At 32.7% G+C, this 19,344-nt stretch overlaps 1 protein-coding gene across 1 annotated transcript; it reads left to right on the forward strand.

The window, feature by feature from the left end:
* Positions 1-1,879: 1,879 nt before the first annotated feature.
* On the forward strand, positions 1,880-19,058 carry LOC140449652 (uncharacterized). The gene is made up of 3 exons (XM_072542935.1): positions 1,880-2,038; positions 8,114-8,443; positions 16,602-19,058. The coding sequence occupies exons 2-3, from the start codon at positions 8,115-8,117 to the stop codon at positions 18,649-18,651; spliced, it is 2,379 nt and encodes a 792-aa protein (XP_072399036.1). The 5' UTR covers positions 1,880-2,038; position 8,114; the 3' UTR covers positions 18,652-19,058.
* Positions 19,059-19,344: the final 286 nt, after the last annotated feature.

Raw genomic sequence — 19,344 nt, forward strand, 5'->3', positions numbered from 1 at the left:
GTTCAAGAAATTAATAGCAAAATTTCAAAAGAAACTTACCAAATAGTTTTAACACCTTTCACTCATCTTATTAATTTAATTGTATCAACTGGAGTATTTCCGGAAGTACTAAAATACTCAAAAGTACTATCTATCTACAAAAAAGGTGATTCCTAAAAAATTGATAATTACAGACGCATTGTTTCTACTTTTGGGAAAGTGATTGAAAAGGTTATCAAACAACAATTTTATTCCTATTTTAAGTCAAATAATAATTACTTTAGCAATTCACAATATGGATTCAGAAGTGCTCGTTCTACTACGAACGCGGTATTTAATGTTGTAAGCGAGGTGATTGAGGGGCTTGAACGCGGCAATCGCATAGCAATTTCTCTTTGCGACTTCTCGAAGGCTTTTGATTGCGTTTCACATGACATTTTGCTCCACAAATTAACTTACTATGGAATCACAGGTATCACTCTTAAGCTTATAACTTCTTCTATATCTATATGGCAGACACCAGGCAGTAGTGTCACAAGGTCATTTCTCCGATTTTCTATCCGTAAAACATGGGTCGGTCTTAGGACCTCTTTTGTTTATTATTTATGTCAACAATTTGCCTAAATTCATATCTCCGTACAACACCATACAATTTGCAGATGATACGACATACGTTATATCAGGAGAAAATAATGATGATTCGCCAACTAGCACGGGTTGTCAACTTTGAAACATTAAAAATTATTTTTCATTATTTGACTCTCACCTAAACTAAGGTGTAATCATATGGGGCAATTCAACAAATGCCCTTCAAATTTTTAGAATGCAAAAGAAAGCTGTCAGGATTTTATCAGGGGTTCTAGTTAACTAGAACACTGCCGACCTTTCTTTATGAAATTCAAAATTATGCCGCTACCTACTCTGTTGGTATTTTAAGTTCTAACTGAAATTCACAGAAAACGTGCCCATTTAATAAATCAATCTGATGTCCATGTTCACGAACTGTCTCGCGAAACTGTCACTACGTACAAATTGGTGTAGATGAAGTCTTTCTGAAAAAAATTGTCTTAATTATAAATATTACAATATTTTACCAAAAAGTATTAAACAGCTATGCTGCAATCGTTTCGATAAAGTTATAAACAAATATTAATTACTATTTAAATGGGAATAAGCCACAATTAAAGGTTAAAATACGTTTAATGACGTTTCAATTTCCACTTCGGAAATCGTTCTCAAAATACAAACATTAGTAAATGTGTATTTTGAGAACGATTTCCGAAGTTGAAATTGAAACGTCATTAAACGTATTTTAACCTTTAATTGTGGCTTATTCCCCCCATTTAAATAGTAATTAATTTAAAATGCCACAAGAAAATAGCTTCAGAACAATATAAAAAAATATCTTGTAAAATATTGTTTTTACTGCTCAGAAGCATTTATGACTCATTTATTTGAAACATTTTTTTCTACGGCGTACAGGGTCCCTAAAGTGACATTCTTGACAAAATTCAGCTTGTTCGTACGATTTTTAGAGGTTCAGTGGTATTTTCGTCTCTGAAACTGGATTAGTACTTGTCATTTTTATTCATATCGATTATTTTTTTACAACTATAAACAATTTACTATTTTACATGTATGTTAAAGATTGTGAATTAGTTGGGAAATTACAAAAAAATCTAATGAAGAATTAATTCAATTAATTAAGTAAATTAAAGCCGATGTAGATACGAGCAGAATGAAAAAATATGACATACCTCATTAATCATTTTTTATAAATAAAATATTGTAATCAAAACTAACCAACAAAGTTGTACAAAATTTATCTACAAATGTTATCTGTTGTTGTCTTTGTATTTATAGCTATTTACCCTAACAGGGATTTCCGTCGTGCAGAATTTTTACATTAGGTTCCTCAGGATAAGTGTTAAAATAATCGTTTTTGCGTCACTTGTGGGACGACCAGTGGTTACAATGAGTACGATAAGATTATTATATATAAATATCTGCTTAAAAAACTTGTTTCATTCGGTATTTGGTGGTTAAACTAGCAATAAAGGTATTGTAAATTTTGAATATTATTATTATTATAGGCGAATTATTCCTTAAGAGAAGGCGATAAGCAATGTGAATTAGTTATTTTTAGCGTTCTTTATATTTGTCAAGTATTCACGCGTACGTTGTATAAAACGATGTTTTCTTTCTTCTGAATAACATTTAGATAAAAATCTTTAATATTGTGTACACCTACCATTTTTTATACGTCCTTGCTATAAGGTTTTCCCTATTTTTTTTAATATTTTTCATTTATTTCAGTGATTTGTTGCCATTATCTAAATGTTTTCTTCTTATAGCCGCTGTCTATTGACGGCCGAAATAGAAACACAGTCGACCTATTAAACCATAGACACAGATTTGTCATCCATCAAATCCTTCATTTGTTCGGCCGTTATCACATACATCACATATCTTTCTTTGTAATATTAATCTAAGCAGACCATACCTATAATTAGTTTTATTAGTAATAGGTCATCCATGATATTTTGAGAATGCATCTACATAGTCATAATTCGAAAGCTTCGATGTTCAGTTAAACTGCAAGATTCTACTCCATACAAAGTTGCCGGAAAAATATAACATCTAAACACCTAGATTTAAATAGCTATATCGTGATCCTCAAATAATTTTATATAATGTCCGTAGCGTCCTGCAGCTTCTGGTATCCAGTATCAATTCTCGTCTATCTGCTCAGTCTTCTGATCATAGATCTCTCTTTAACATTGTCTTTTGTATTCCATCCAGCCAGTTTGTTTTTGATCTACCTCGTTTGTTTCGTTCATGTGGTTGCCAATCCAATTAAATTCGGTAGGCAATGGTCCGTTATTCTCTGTACATGTCCGTACCAAATAAGTTATTTTTGCTACATTTCTTCTATGATGATGGTTGTTTTGGCCATAATTTGTCTTATTCTTTCATTTGTTACGTGTATAAATCTGGATATACCTGCTGATCTGCCCCAATATTTTATTTCCAGAACAAAGGAGTTTATGTTTCGTTCTATTAGTAAGTTGTCACGTTTCATATCCATAAACTACAAAGATTTTAAACATATTGTTATATAGCTGTTTTTCTGTTCAGAGATAGTTTTTGACGAAAGTAATGAATTCAGTGCGTCTATTATCGTTCCTCTTTATAATTTAGTTGTTCAATTTCTGTTTGAGTAAGTCCATTTATTTCCTTCTTTGGCCCCAAATAAATATATTCAGAACATGATGACCTCTACATATTCTAAGTTACTTTAACTCCTATGCACATGTATTTCGTTTTTGTTGAATTAACATTTAGACTCCATCGCTTGCATTTTTGTATTAATCGCTTCATGACATTTAAATGAGCTGTAGACATTCTTGGTCTTGTGCGATGACTACTTAATCGCCCGCGAAATGAAGCGTGTATAAGGTTGTTTCGTCGTGTTCAGCAGGGATTCCGTCTGGTTCTTAGGCTTCTGTTATTTTTCATGGTTTTTATAAGTTTGGCAGTTAGATCGTCTCCGATGGTCATTTATGGTTTATAGATTTGGTATCTTCTGGGTGTTCGTTAGAGATATTCAGGTCTGGACTCATGTAGTTCTTTTGCTTCGTGACTTTTAAATACACTGATATCGACGGTTTGTTGGTTAGTTGTATATATGTTCTATGTCCTTAGATTTCGTATAAATCTCCAAGTCTTCGAAGACTTGCTTCCGTTTAAATATGATTCCACTTCCTCGCATTGTCATTCTTATGTGTCATTCTTACACACGTGCCCAAACCATCTTAGTTGCCTCTCTACTATTTTTTCGTTTATTGGTTCTAGTTTTAGGTTTTGTCTGATTGTTTCGTTTCGTATTTTGTCTGTCCTCTTTCTGTTTGCTAGTTTCCTCAGGAACCTCATTTCCATAGCATTGACTCGAGATTTGTGTCTCCCAGTCAATGTCCATGTCTCGCTATTATACATGATTGTAGGTCTAACTACTGATTTAACGACTGCAGTTTTTACCTTCTCCGGTATTTCTTTTTTCCCCAAAAATGTTGTTTTCGTAGTGTTAAATAAGCTTCCTGTTCGTCCCATTTGCTTCATGTTCGTTTTTATTTTCTCTGTATTTATTTTCATATTTATGTTTGACAGTTCTTCTTCTAGGATTTCAAGGTTGTTCTGTAGGTCTTCTCTGTTTTCTGCTATCAAACCATGTCGTCTGCAAATAGAAGCTCTGATAGTTGAGTCTGTTTCATTTGCCAGTATTCTAATGTTAGTTTTCTCATTCTTCTCTTGGCTTTCTTTATTGCTTCGGATTCCTCGTTGTTGGTTCTCACCGTATTTGTATTATTATTGTACATCCTTTATTACATCAATTGTTATCCTGTCAACTCCTCTTTCCTTTAATGTCCTCCATACGTCCTTTCTTTGTATTCTGTCAAACGCATTTTCCAGATCAATAAAGCATTTCTCTATTTTTATTGATTACTTTCTCACTTACTTGCCTTATTGTGAATATGTGGTCTTGCGTGCTTCTGTCCGTCCTGAATCCACATTGTGTATCTTCCATAGTTGGTTTTCTAGTCTATTGTAGTCTATTCGGTGCAATTATTATCCGTACGCCTTCTTTTGTTCTCTTCTTTGCATCAGCTCCTATCCAAAATAACCAATATCCTTTGTGTATCTTCTTAAAACCTCTTCCTTTCATTTTCGTTTCCGTTATTCCTAATATTTCTATTTTTTGTCTGATCAGTTCTTCTACAATTTCTACCTCTTTTCCATTGATGCTTCTTACGTTCCATGTTTCCATTTTTATCTCTCCTTTTTTCTGCAGTATATCTTTCATCTTCTTCCTATTTTCATCCTTGTTTATCTTTGCATCGTGCTTTTTTCTATCGTTATTCCTATTCGTCGCCCTGGTCGTCATTGTCAGATCCTTTCCGTTGCTTTGGTCGTTATCAATATTCCTCTTGTGGGTGTAGTTTTCTAGTTTTTTTAGATGTTTTTCCAGTTCCTTTTTTATTTTGTTTCATCTCCATTATTCTAGGTTTACTAACACCTTATTGTAACCAATTTTGACGTCTTTGCCTTTCTCTTTTTCGTTTTTTGCAAAATTTCTTAGGTGTTTCTGCTTTTCTTTCTCTTGTCTAGTCAAGTCATCATTGATGAATACTTTCTCTCCTATGACTTTTTTAGTTTATATTTTTCTGCTATGATCTCGTGTTTTCCTCTTCATTTCTTAGTTCTATTAAGCATGTATTCTCGCCTATTTTTTTTACTGTTGTAGGTGTAATATCAATTTGAAGATGTTTAGTAAAAAGTCCTTTTATTCTTTCTTTTAGACTGCTTTGTTCATTTGTATCCATTTTTAGACCATTCATTACAATGTTGTTTTTTCTTCTATTTTTTTCGAATATTTCTACTGCTTTTTTCATTTCTTGTAACTCTCCCCTTATTTCTGAATTCTCTTTTCTTATATCCTGATTTTCTTTTTTAATTGTGCGTTTTCTACTGTCAGTTTTAGTAGAGCTTCGTTTGTTTTGTTTTGTTGGTCTTTAATTTGTCTTATTTCAGTTTTTATTTCTTTCTGTTCTTGCTTCATATCTTTTTGAGTTTTGTTCATTTTTTTTCATCATTATTAATAACTGGTCTAATTTCTCAGATTCAGTTGTTTGGCGTTTTGTAGGAGTTCTTGGTGTTTTTTTGCTGTTTACAAAAAAATCTACATTTTCTCCTTTTATTTTTCTCCCTTCATCTATAGAGTATTCATCGCTGTCCATTCTTACAATATTTTCCTTGGACTTTTCTTGTTATTTCGCTGTTTATCTTCTTCCCTGTCCTACACCGCGAAAAGAGTCGTCGACTAGTCAACCTGTCGAATCTCAAAATAAGACAAAGAGTTTTCTTTGTCTTATGGGCCAACTAGACTGACTGCATCCTCAAGAATCACCACTTGATATATATATATATATATATATATATATATATATATATATATATATATATATATATATATATATATATATAGTTAAAAAATATATAGTTATTTTAAAGTAAAGTTGTGACATTCCCAATAAAAATAGTAAATTGTATTAAGATACCACAATGAAATAGCTTCAAAACAATACTAAAAGTAACATTAGAAAGTATGAATCCTTGTCTTAATCCCCTAGCTTAATATTTTTACATGTTTCTTATAGTGTTGGTGACATTTCGGGCAATTCTATTTTACTTATTTCCAGGTATCTTCTTGTTGTTCTAGTTTCAGCATTGTCATAACTACAGTTTATATATGTATAAGTTTAGATGTTTGCTTCTCTCGCTTGTAACCTTAAGGCATCCTGCTCTTCTACTTATGTTACCACTTGTACTCTGACTTTCTTTATTGTCTCATTATTATATTTCGCTAATTGTTTTAGATATTATTGGACTTTTAGCTATCAGTACTGCGTTATTTGTATATCATATTATTTTATTCCCTTATTTCCCATTTCATATCCTCTTTTTATTTTTACTCTACTACAAAGTCGATCTACAGCATCTGATAATCGCACTCTGTCGAATTTCGTTGCCAAATCGATGAAGTACGTCCAGGTAGTTTGTTGTATTCTACAGATTTATTCAAATATTTGCCTGATTACAAGGACCTGTCTGGTTACAAGTTCTTCCGCTTCTGAATCTTCGTTGTTCACCTGATATATTAAGTATTTTTGATAATCTACTTGTTAATACTTTTGTCAGGAATTTTAAGATAGTGCTTATTAAGACGTATTTCTATATAATTGCTGGCTCGGTTTATCGCCTTTCTTAAACAGTGGGATCATAAAACTGGTTCTTTATTCTTAAGGTATTTGGCCTAATCTTTATTACATGATTGTTAACCGTTACATTAGCTGTGCCCTTCATGTTTTATGTCACCATGTCAGTCGTGTCAAGCTTTTTTCTGTCGTTTTTAGCAATTATCTCTGTATCTTCATCATAGGTTAGAATTCCTTTGACAAAGGCTTCGTAGATTAATTTGTGCTGTGGTACGTCCTTAACAATGGCTTAAAAGGATTGTCACAACTCACACTCATTAATTTTGATGGATAAAATTAGTTAAATATTTTTTTTTTTCGTTCATATGCAATCCTAGTCAGCATTACCCTTTTCCTGGTACAAATTTTCTAAGCGCGGTACGCAGTTGTTGCGCAATGTTAAAGTGGCTTCACACGATCGGCGATATTGCAGACGGACGCAGACCAGCTCGCACCACGCTCCGTGGAAAATGTCTCGTCCGTAGTAGCAAATACACGTCTGTGCTGGTGCGTCCTATCCATCGAGATTCGGTAACATCAAAGGTGCGGTACATGCCCGTGCGACGCGATCCGAGCGCGTCTTTGTTTTAACAGACAAGTGCAAGTCAGATCAGAAGTTGTTCATTCGCTGACATGAGTAGTTGTCTGTAGTGTTTTCAAAGTTGTTTTGCACTTTTTTTGCTAAAAAATGGATTGGAAAAACAAAGTTATTTTTGACTTTTTAAATTTGTATCAAAATTAAACAAGTTTATGGAATTCTAGAACCGGAACGATATATACGATACATGGAATCGAATAAAAAATCAATTGAAGAATAGTACTATTTCGATTAAGGACTTAAAAAAGAAGAGAGACAATTTAATGTCGACATTTAGAAGGCAAAAAGCAAATGTAGAGACCTGCACAGACTCTCGCGGACGGTAGAAAGAGCTCTGTCTGCGGTACGTGGCCGTCCGTGCTCATCGGCTCTGCGCGATGATCTGTAGAATCGCCGATCGTGGGAAGCTGCTCTTACTCCTAGAATTTCAATCAATAGAACGTTTATAAAGCTTATTAAGAATAAAACTAATCATTTTTAAAACTGCGTATTAATCGATAAGATTTTTTCCACTATACTCATTTTACAATTAAAAAAATTGGTAAATTGATTAAGACATAATGGAGTGTTAAATTTTTCTTATGATTTTTTTCGATGTGTGTGTTATATAAACAGGTAACTGTATAGACCAACTATTTGAATATAGTTCCCGATTTTGTAACAAAATTATCACCCCAATAAAAACTGACAACTTTAATGTATTCACTTGCAGTTTTAATTTTAGGATGAAGTCACTTCTATTTCTCCTGCTTTTCTATAGCTGGCAGATTTCCTTCGCCCAAAAGTGCTCGAGTCCGGAAGTATCAAGAAAGTTATCATTTATTTATAGAACAGTACCATCATCTAAAATTGAACTGATAGAATGTTTCTATACTGACGGCAACCCGAAAAATAATTATTACGACATTACCAAGAACTGCGTTACTGCTGCCAGAACCAAAATATTCATTGACAAATATGGCGACGACCACCGTGTTAACGTAGGAGGATCCAAAGTTACTCTTAAAACGTACTATGCCGATGCTGATACATCACAGAACGTAGTTTTTCTTAAGTGAGTATTGTATTAACCCTTTAACAGCGAAATTTCTTTTTTTTTATCTTATTAAGACTATATATTTTCAGAAAATAAAAAAAAATATAATAAACATACACTTTATTAACAATAATTGGACTGTTGCTATATGGTAACACTAACCTAATACGTAATACAAAATTATTTGTTATGGAATATTTCATTACAATATATATATATAGCCCACTGTCACATTTCAAACATTTTGTACGTTAGATTGAACACCCTTCTCTGGCACATCTTTTTCTTTTCTTATTTTTATTAGGAACAAGTAAATGTCTATGACCATAATATCGTAGATCATCTGACACTCTGTTAAATGTCACACTGGAACGTGATACGGCTGGTTTTCCAGCGCCTTTAGGGGGAGCCTCATATTTGGTAAGATATTATGCTTGTACTACTTGTCTTCTAAAATCTAGTTGAGGTGTAGATTCCGTCTTCCTGTAAACATTCCATAAATTTACCATAGAAATATCTAACAACCATGTGAAGATTGCCCTCCACCACTTTTTACGCCTGATATTTATCCTGTACCTTGAAAGATTCTCATCTAACAAATCAGTACCTCCCATAAATCGGTTATATTCAGTTATAATTGATAAACGACTGATTTGAATAATTTTTTTTATATAATTTTATTAGTAACTGGATTTATTCCATGGCATGTAGACGCTACAGCAACTGCATTGTTATCTACCAATTTAACGATAATTATGCCATCAACCTTGTTTAGTCTTGAACTATAGCCACCTCTCAAGGTTTGTTTCAAAAGATCTTTCTTTTGGGGTAATGGGCAAGATTTTGGGTATGCGGTTTTTCCGAATCGTATCCCAGTTGTTTTAAATAAAATAAAATATTTAAATCCGTAAATAGGTTGTCAAAATAAAATTTTAATGGTAAAGTTTTGTTAGCTTCAGGGAATTCTTGTATCATATTTACCATTAGGGTGTTTCCTTTAGGGTTTTACCTTCGTATAGACCAAAATTTACTAGATACCCTGATGCAGTATACAGACACCACATTTTGTAGCCGAACCTAATTGGTTTTCCCCGAATAAACTGTTTACAGGGATGTCGCCCGAAATATTTTATCATGCATTCGTCAAAATCCAAGTTTTGTTCTGGAATCCAGTTATCTAAATTTTTTTTTCAACTTATCCATCAACAGCCTCAATTTCCACATTTTATTAGATTTTTCCGGTTTGTTGTTATCTGAACCGTGCAGGTATCTTCGAATTTGACGAAATCTATCTAGGCGCATAGTTTGACTTACCATTTGATTTCGCATGTCATCTTGAGAGTCCCAGTAAAAATCTCGACCAGATAATTCGACATATCCCAATAAAATGAGAATAGCAAAGCAACATTTCACTTCATCCAGCGTGATAGGATTTGAGTTATTCATTTGAGTTATCCATTTTGTTTTTAAAATTGTTTTGCATGAGGAACTAAATCTCCATTTATTTGGTTCTGCCTGGTCATTTTGGTATTTCGTACCTTTCATCCTCTTTAAACTGCTCTTGTTCTGTATGGAATCGTACTTCATCAGGGGCTGTTAGGTGTTGCTTCTTAAGATTGTCAACAATACCTCCATTATCCTCTTCACCTGAGTCTTCATCCGTGAGAAGATTTTATTCTAGAGGATCTATAAAAATATTTTGAATATTAATCTAATCATCATAAACTATGTTCAAGGCCTCTCCTAACGTTAAGCCTCGCCTGCAACAAATAAACAGTAAATTAACATTAGCACCCATAACTGGCTAGCGTTACCATATCGTAACGCTCTACAAAATAGTGCTAACAATGAAGCTGGTAAATTTTAACATCAAAATAATATAACATAGATCGAAAGTGATCTATTAGCTATCATATATTATCAATATTTTGACAATTATGCTTAAAATAAAATATTTCCAACACTTACTCTAGACGGAAGTCCACTAGGATGAAATCCATTTTATATCACAAATTTCAACACAGTAATTCAACTAACAATAATTTTGTTTTGAAGAATCCAGTGAAACCACCGCTTGCACTAATATTCGACAGTAAAATGACTGTTGACTTCAACCGTTATACTGAATTTCCAAGTCTCAACAATATGAACATAAATAGAGATGGGCGCAACTGTTACCATAATATGGTAACGTTAGCTGTTCATCGATTAAGTAAGCAAATCCGACTGTTAACCCTTTACCGCATCATGTGCCATAAATGGCACAAAGCAAAATTTTTTTTTAATGTTTTAAATTAATTTTTGGACCTAACTGCATGGAAGCCCATATCTGACACGTACTAATAGTGTACACGAGATATGCGGCATAGTTCTGACGGCGAGATAGGCAGCTGTGCGCAGTTTCATGTTGATTCAGCAATGTCAAGGATACTGTCATTTCTGCCAAATCCTCAGATTTCTCAGATGATGATACCCCTTTGTCTGAAAGACTACGATATAAAAGGAAGAAATCTCATAATTGGGCGAAAGGAAATCTTAGAAGATCAGAAAATGATACAAAATAAACTGGTTCTGAAAATTTACTTTCTTCGATTTTACAATTAGAAACTCCGGTCCACTTTTTTAAGTTTCTCTTTCCTGATAGTCTTATAGAGGATATCACAGACCAATCAAATTTATACTCAGTGCAACAACGTCCAGATAAACCAGCTAATATAAAAAATATGAAATAGAACAATTTATAGGAATTACTATTTACATGTCTGTAATTCAACTTCCATCAACAACACACCATTGAAATGCCAATATTGGCCACCGAACAGTTAGCGATATTATGAGCTGTAATAGATTCGAAGAAATAAAACGTTTCTTGCATTTCAATAACAATGATGACATTATTGAAAATGATCAGTCTGGACATGACAGATTATTCAAAAGAAACTTGTTCTGAGCCAAATCAAAGAACTCATGACACTACTCATGGTTCCGAATTCCAGAAGAATTTCTAGCTGTAGACGAACAGAATATACCAACAAAAGCGCGAAGCCAGCTAAAGCATTATAACCCAAAAAAACCACATAAGTGGGGCTTCAAAAACATTGTGCTGAGTGGTATTTCGGGATTCAGCTATGACTTTAATTTGTTAGCTGGTTCCCAGAGTAATATTGTACCTCTAGGAGCACCAAATCTTAGTATGAGCAGCAACGTGGTTGTCAAATTAGCAGATTCGATACCAAAACATCTACATTACAAGTTATTTTTGACAATTGGTTTACCAACATAACTCTTATGAAATACCTAACCAAAAAGGGCATTTTACCTTTGGGAACAGTAAGACTTAATCATGTTCATGGAGTTGCGATGCCAGCTGAGAAAGAAATGAAGAAGCGCGGCAGAGGTCATATGGTAGAGAAAATAGCCAATATAGACAATGTGGATGTCAGTGTAGTGTCTTGGTTTGATAATAAAATCACTGGAAGTGAACCAAAGGGAGAAAAAATAAGATTTTTCAAACAAGAAAGTATACATAAAATGATACCTTGTCCTAACAGTATCCTAATCTACAGCAACTACATGGGAGGTGTAGATCCCCTTGATTTCATGTTAGGATTTTATCGTATAAAAATCAGGTCGAACAAATATTATTTACGAATATTTTTTCATTTCATTGACATGACAGCCGTGAATTGTTGGTTATTAGCCAAAACAGTGAAGAAATTTGATTTGCCCCTTTTGGATACCCAACTAGCAATAGCCGATGCTCTATGCAAAGCCGAAAAACCAATTTTAACAGAACAGAGTAGGAAGACCGTCCAGTAGTAGCATTTAGCAGATGTACGAGAACAAACGGAAAAAGGGACCCACTAAAGAAATACCCCAAGAAGACATCCGTAAAGATGGGTTTGATCATTTTCCCTATCAGGATGAGAGCACTAGGTCAAGATGCAAATTTCCAGGCTGTACGGGGAAAACATATATAGTATGTACAAAATGTACAATACCGTTGTGTATTAATAAAGAAAGACACTGTTATTTGCAGTTTCATACTGTATAGTGTGTACTGTAGCTTCAAAATAGTTTGACTTTAATATTACATTGTTGCATGATGTTCCATATTTGGCACCAAAAAATTTTTAAGTAAGGTCCAGAGTAACAAAGGCGTATGAAAGGAAATACAGTATAACTGAAATATCATTTTGCATCAACAAAAATTTACGCTAAAAACAGATAATGCTGCTTTAATTCATTTAATGAAGAATAACTGGTTAACAATAAAATACGTCAAGGAATATTATTGCCTTAAAAATATGTCTTTGAATTTACCGATATTAAAGGGAAATATAACACCATTGTCTGATAATGCTCTTGCGCTCTTGAACACATTAAAACTGAATATCAGAGAATATTATACATTACACATAGGAATATATACCAAACATATAAAAAGTGGAACTATTTTTATATGTTTGATATATATATTCAGTAGTGCCGACGCAGCCACCGATCACAATTTACTGGCATCTAGAATCAACCTAAAATTAAAGACAATAAAAAAGCCTTCCATTACAAAGAAATATGATAGACAAAAACTAAAAGAAGAAGAATTTAAACATCACTTTGAACACACAATGAACGAAAAAATTCGAGACAACATCACACAAGTATACAATGCACCAACAGTCGAAGACAGATGGGATAACATAAAGAATGGTATCATCGATACAGCAACGCAAAGTGGAACTGTCACCCATTATAAAAAGCAAGCATGGATGACAGAAGAAATAATCGAAATGATGGACGAAAGAAGACAGCTTAAAAATAGAAATAACTCAGAGTATAAACGAAAGCATAATCTGATTCGAAGAAAAATCAGGGAAGCCAAAGAGTTATGGATGCAAGCAAAATGTGAGGAACTAGAAGAATTGCAACGAAAACATGACGAATTTAACACACATAAGAAAATAAAAGAAGTTACAGTACACAAAAGAAATGCACCCATAACAGTAACGAATAATGAAGGTCATGCACTATCCCTAGAAGACGAAGTAATGGAGGAATGGGAAAACTACATTAAAGCATTATTTAAGGATGATCGAGGATCACTACCTAACTTAAGTGCAAATACAGGACCATCAATCTTAAAAGCTGAAGTGGAAAAAGCCATACACCAAGCCAAAAACAACAAAGCCAGTGGACCAGATCAAATATACAGCGATTGGCTAAAATTACTCTCAAATGACAATATAAAAGAACTCACTGTACTTTTCAATCAAATATATGATACCAGTGAAATTTCATCGGACTGGTTAAAATCGATCTTTATTCCTCTACCTAAGAAACCAAACGTTAAGAAATGTAGCGACTGTAGACTCATTAGTTTAATGAGCCATGCCGTTAAAAGACTGTTGCATATTCTTCTAAATCGAATTAACAACAAGTGCGAAGAAATAATTAGTCAAGAGCAGTTCGGGTTCCGGAGATGCCTTGGAACTAGAGAAGCACTATTTTCTATGCAAACACTCCTTCAACGATGTTGGGAGATAAGAAAACCCGTATATATGTGCTTCATTGATTTTGAAAAAGCATTTGATCGCGTTCAGCATACCAGACTGATTACCGCCTTGCAGAGCATCCAACTAGATGAGAAAGACATCAAACTTATTGCCAAACTTTACTGGAACCAAACAGCCATTATTAATACCAACAACAGAGAATCAAAGCCAATCAGTATTGAACGAGGCGTAAGACAAGGCTGTATACTATCTCTCACCCTCTTTAACTTGTATTCTGAGAATCTATTTAGGGAAGCTTTAAAAGATCAAAAAGGAATTATCATAGGAGGAGAAATAATTAACAATATACGGTACGCCGACGATACTGTGATTCTAGCTGAAAACATCGACGATCTGCAAGAGCTAATCAATAGAGTTGACATGGAATGTACAAATTGGGGACTGTCGATAAATATCGATAAAACTAAATACATGGTGACCAGTAAAGTGGATATCGGCGCAAACCAACTGATATTAAACCAACAACCGCTGCAGAGAGTTCAGAGATTCAAATACCTTGGATGTTGGATTACCCAAAATCTAGATCCATCCTTCGAAATTCGATGTAGAATTGAACAGGCAAGAAACTCATTTCAAAAATTCAAGCCTCTATTATCCAATAACTCATTAAATTTGGAAATCCGTGAAAAGTTTACAAGATGTTACGTGTGGTCTGTACTTTTGTATGGATGTGAAACTTGGACTTTAAACGCCGATATCATGAATAAAATCGAGGCGTTTGAGATGTGGTTGTATCGAAGGATACTAAAAATTTCATGGACTAGCAGAACCAGAAACGAAGAAGTTCTTCGAAGAATGGGACATCAACGAACTCTATTAAATATTATTAAGAGGCGTAAACTAGAATATCTTCGACATATAATCAGAGGACCAAGATATGAGTTCCTTCGGCTAATTCTCAACGGTAAAATCGAATGAAAGAAATGGATAGGACGGAAGAAACCCTCTTGGTTGAGGAATTTGCGGCAGTGGACAGGTTTGACAGCGGACCAATTGCTACACGTAGCGCAAGGCCGAGATCAGTATAAAAATATTATAAGCATGGTAGTCGCTGACGTTCCGTAGGGATATGGCACTCTAAGAAGAAGAAGATATATATTCCTATGTGTAATATTCTCTATCATTTGATAGGAAATGGGAATTTTTTAAAGATATAACTCCGCACTAGAAGTGTGTGGCTTTCTAATTCGAAAGACGTTCAGGAACGAACGAAAATAAAAAAACGAAAATTCAATAAGATAAACAACTGTATACATAAAAATTCGAAATATTGTAAAAATAAAAACAGCAAAAGGGGAAAGCTGAAAAAAATTTGGAAATGAAATAAAGGAAAAATACATTACAAATAACAGACAGTTGACAAGACAGTTAAAAGCAAACACCGATGATATTTTACAAATATAGAAAGATTATTACGCAGATTATTACGCAGATAACTGATGAAATAAATATGGAAGGGATAGAAAATGCGATATAAATAATTCAGACACGAAAGGTCTAATGGGAGAGAACAAGAAATATTAACGTGGTTGGAGAAAAATGGCAAAATAGACATATTTCAGTGAAATGGGATAATAACTTGATTAATAACAAATTAATTCAAGAAGTTCAACTGAATGGAACAAGATCAGATATATTTTATATGAAAAAATGCATAAAGCAATGATATAGTTTATGTCAACTATTATTTATATAATATTGGACATAATATTAAAAAATACAACAAGAGGAACTAAAAATTTACAAATAACCATAGGGTATAATAGAATTGAACCAATACAAAGAGAAGCACTAAGGTTCGCAGACGACGTTGTTCTTTTAGCAGACAGTTACGAAAAATTGAAGACGCTGACAGATTTGGAAGGAAAAAATAAAGATGGAAATTAGTGAAAAGAAGATCAAGATGATAATAAATAAAAAGGGAACACAGAATAAAATAATTAAAATAAAAGAGAAATAAGAGAAAGAAAGAAGTAAATAATCAAATCTACATAACTTAGATATACTCAAAGAAAAAAAGGAATATACACAAGAGTTAAACTGATAATTTTTAAGAGTAGTTTCGTATGAAACAACTACATATAGAGTGAGTAAAGCATAGACATTACAAAAAACGAAATGAAAATAATAGCTATAGAAATAGAATATTTAATGATTGCTGAACATGACAAAATTGACAAATAAAAATGAAGAAATTAGACAAAAGATAAATTAAGAAACCGCTACTAAAAAAAATTAAAAGGGAACAGTCGGGCTGGTATGAATATCTAATGAAAAAAGCCAAAACAATTTAACTAAAAAACGTTTGAAGAAATTAGAGCAATGACTACAGAAAGGAAAAATTTAAATGAAATGAAATAATAGGCAACACACATTAAAATAAATCGGGTTGATGCTAAAAGGTATATGAATTCACGCGAAGAAGACGAAGCAGTAAAGGCATATGTGCCCCACTTTCTCATTTGCCATCTTATAACATAAAACTTAAGGACAGCCTAGAATGGTATTAGTTTAAAAAAAAATGTATTAAACTTATAACAATAAAATCAAATCTAGAATTTTGTACACCATTTCCTAATCAATATGTTTTTGTTTTGTTGTAGATCCGGAAAGAAATGCAGGTATGACGCTGGTTTCTGCTACGACTCTTCCGAAGGAAATAACTATGCTGTGGTATGGACTGTCAATCCAGTACCAAAAGTCGTATGTCCTAATCAACTGCAGCAAATTTTCTACGGTTACGTTGATTTTTGGACCTTTACTGTAGAAAATAGAAAATATCTTATTTACTCTGTTCCACTAAGAGATCAATCATTTTCGTTAAGCCTATCGAACACAACAGTTTGCCACGGAAAACAAGCTTGGTATGTCGACGAACAAGGTTTCTTAGTATCGTTTACTAGTTTGCTACCTGCTATTAAATCCACTCCTAAATTGGACCAAAAGCTCTTTCCGCCATTTAAATCTAAAGGAGATATTAGTGACAGTATTATTAGGGACTGCACTCTGAAATCCTATAACTTAAACTTTGATACTAAGATCGATACTGATTATTTATCAGATTCAGAAAATCTTAAAATCGTTCTTAAATTTTATCAACAAAATATTGATAACAACAAAAATGCCATAAATAAACTAGCTAAAGATATACAGAATCCCAATAGTGTCAAGGGACCATCTTCAAATGTACTTTCAGAACTTAATAAAATAAAATCATCAATAAATACAAACTTCAATAATATTAACAAACTATTCAAAGATATCAACCAGCTGAGAACTGTAGATACAGACATTTATTCGATAATAACAAATTTAGTTAATAGTGTTAAACAATTAAAGATAGACATTAAAGAATTTAATAAAAATAATAATAACATAGAAAACTATTTAAACGAATTTAAAAATGATGTTAACAAGAAATTCTACGACTATAATACAGACATCAAACAAGAATTAGATAAACTTAAACAATCGTCAGGATCAAATGTTATAAACACACTTAATCCAACAATACAAAGTCTAAACCACAGCAGTACAACCTGCTTAAATAAAGTAACTAGTCTCGAAAAAGACACAAAAACGTCCATACAAAAGTTACAAAACGACTTGATGGACACTCAAGACTCGCTAGAAAAAAATGTCAAGAAGTTTATATTGACTAATTTAACAAACATTGAAATGGTTTTTAGTCGAAAATTAAATGATGTTCTAGCATCAGCAAATAAAAAATGCAACCAATCATTTAATGAAGTATCCGCCTTTAAAAATAGTCTTAAGAACGATCTAGCAATGCTGGAAGGCAAGCTTGACAAATGCTCAATTGATCAAAAGACAACCTCCGATGAACTGGAAAAGACAAAACGAGCTTTATCCACCAGAATTTCATCTTCAGCAAACGACATTAAGCAATTAAAAGAATCACTTTACAATTACGTAAACATGTCAATTTCTAGTCTAACAGACGCTACCAATAAGGACTTTTCTAAAGAACTTGCTGATCTAAAAAGAAACCTATCAGTTAGATTATCCAATGATGAGTCTCGTTTAAATGAAGTAGAGAAAAATGTACAAAAGCTTAGAAGTGATTTCAACGAGAAAGGTAATTCTCTTGACACTGCTATCCAGGGCATTAAAAATGATATATTAGTATTGCAAGGCCCTAACGACGAGCTTGCTCAAAGAGTGGAGGCGGGCATTTTGTCTAAAGTTATACCCTTACTGAACCCTACTCTAATAACAAAAAACGTTAGCCGTGAATTAGGTGTCTTAAAAGATGAGGTTGCTGCACAATTCACCGATTCTAGTAAAAAAATAGAAGACCTTGAAAAAGAAGTAAATTCCTGCAAGAGTCTTTCTAGAACAAAGTTGAAAGAAAATGAAAAGAAAATAGGGCAGGTTGAGAATAATTTATCCAGGGCACAAATGACTCTAATTGATCTATCGGAAAAGTTTAATAATGGTTTTCTTAATCAAGTCGATAATACAGCAACATCTGCTCTCGATAAAAGCCGTAAGTGCGAAACCGAAGTAAACCAGCTAAAGAGTGAGATTAATAAGTTGAGGAATGATTTTCAAAAAAACCTGGCCATTCTCAAAGCAGAAAATGAGGAATTTAGAAAGAGATTGGATACAGAAGACTCTACTATATACTGATAATATATATATATATATATATATATATATATATATATATATATATATATATATATATATATATATATATATATATATAAAAATTGCAGACTCCTTCTTATTTATTATTTGTTTTTATTCTGATACCTCGTTTCTCATATCTTACCATTACTTTTCGATCTTCTATTTGCTATTTTTTTTATTTTTTTTTTATATTTTCATCTATTTCAACTTTAAGCTTAAAATTTTTTATTACCGTATTGTTCTGTTATTTTGAACTTGCGGTTGATTCTACTTTATCGAAAATGCAATCCAAGCAAAGTCGTAATACTTGTACAGCTTCTGGAAATGGTATTATCTTTTATTGAAAATATGTTTAAATAAAAATAAAATAATAAAATTTTAATAAAACTTTATTGTTTTAATAAGAGTTTAGTTTTCTAAATATTTTCTAGTTTAGAAGAAAAATAAAAATCATCTTAATTTATGATAATTCGATCGTCTAAATTTCTTTAAGCCAGGAAGAATTTTAAATTAACGATTCTCTGACTATTGAGTAGGCTGGTGCTATTTAAAATAGGTTATTACTATTTTTTTAAGTAGCGATATTAAAAATTAGCAACAGTCAGAAAGGAAATTTCAGAAGTTTCAACTTTTAATTCATCTGCATTTTGTTTATGTTTCATTATTCAGTATTGATTGTTACTTTTAATT

This window comes from Diabrotica undecimpunctata, chromosome 1, assembly GCF_040954645.1.
Source record: "Diabrotica undecimpunctata isolate CICGRU chromosome 1, icDiaUnde3, whole genome shotgun sequence".
In the NCBI taxonomy this organism is placed as follows: Eukaryota; Metazoa; Arthropoda; class Insecta; order Coleoptera; family Chrysomelidae; genus Diabrotica; species Diabrotica undecimpunctata.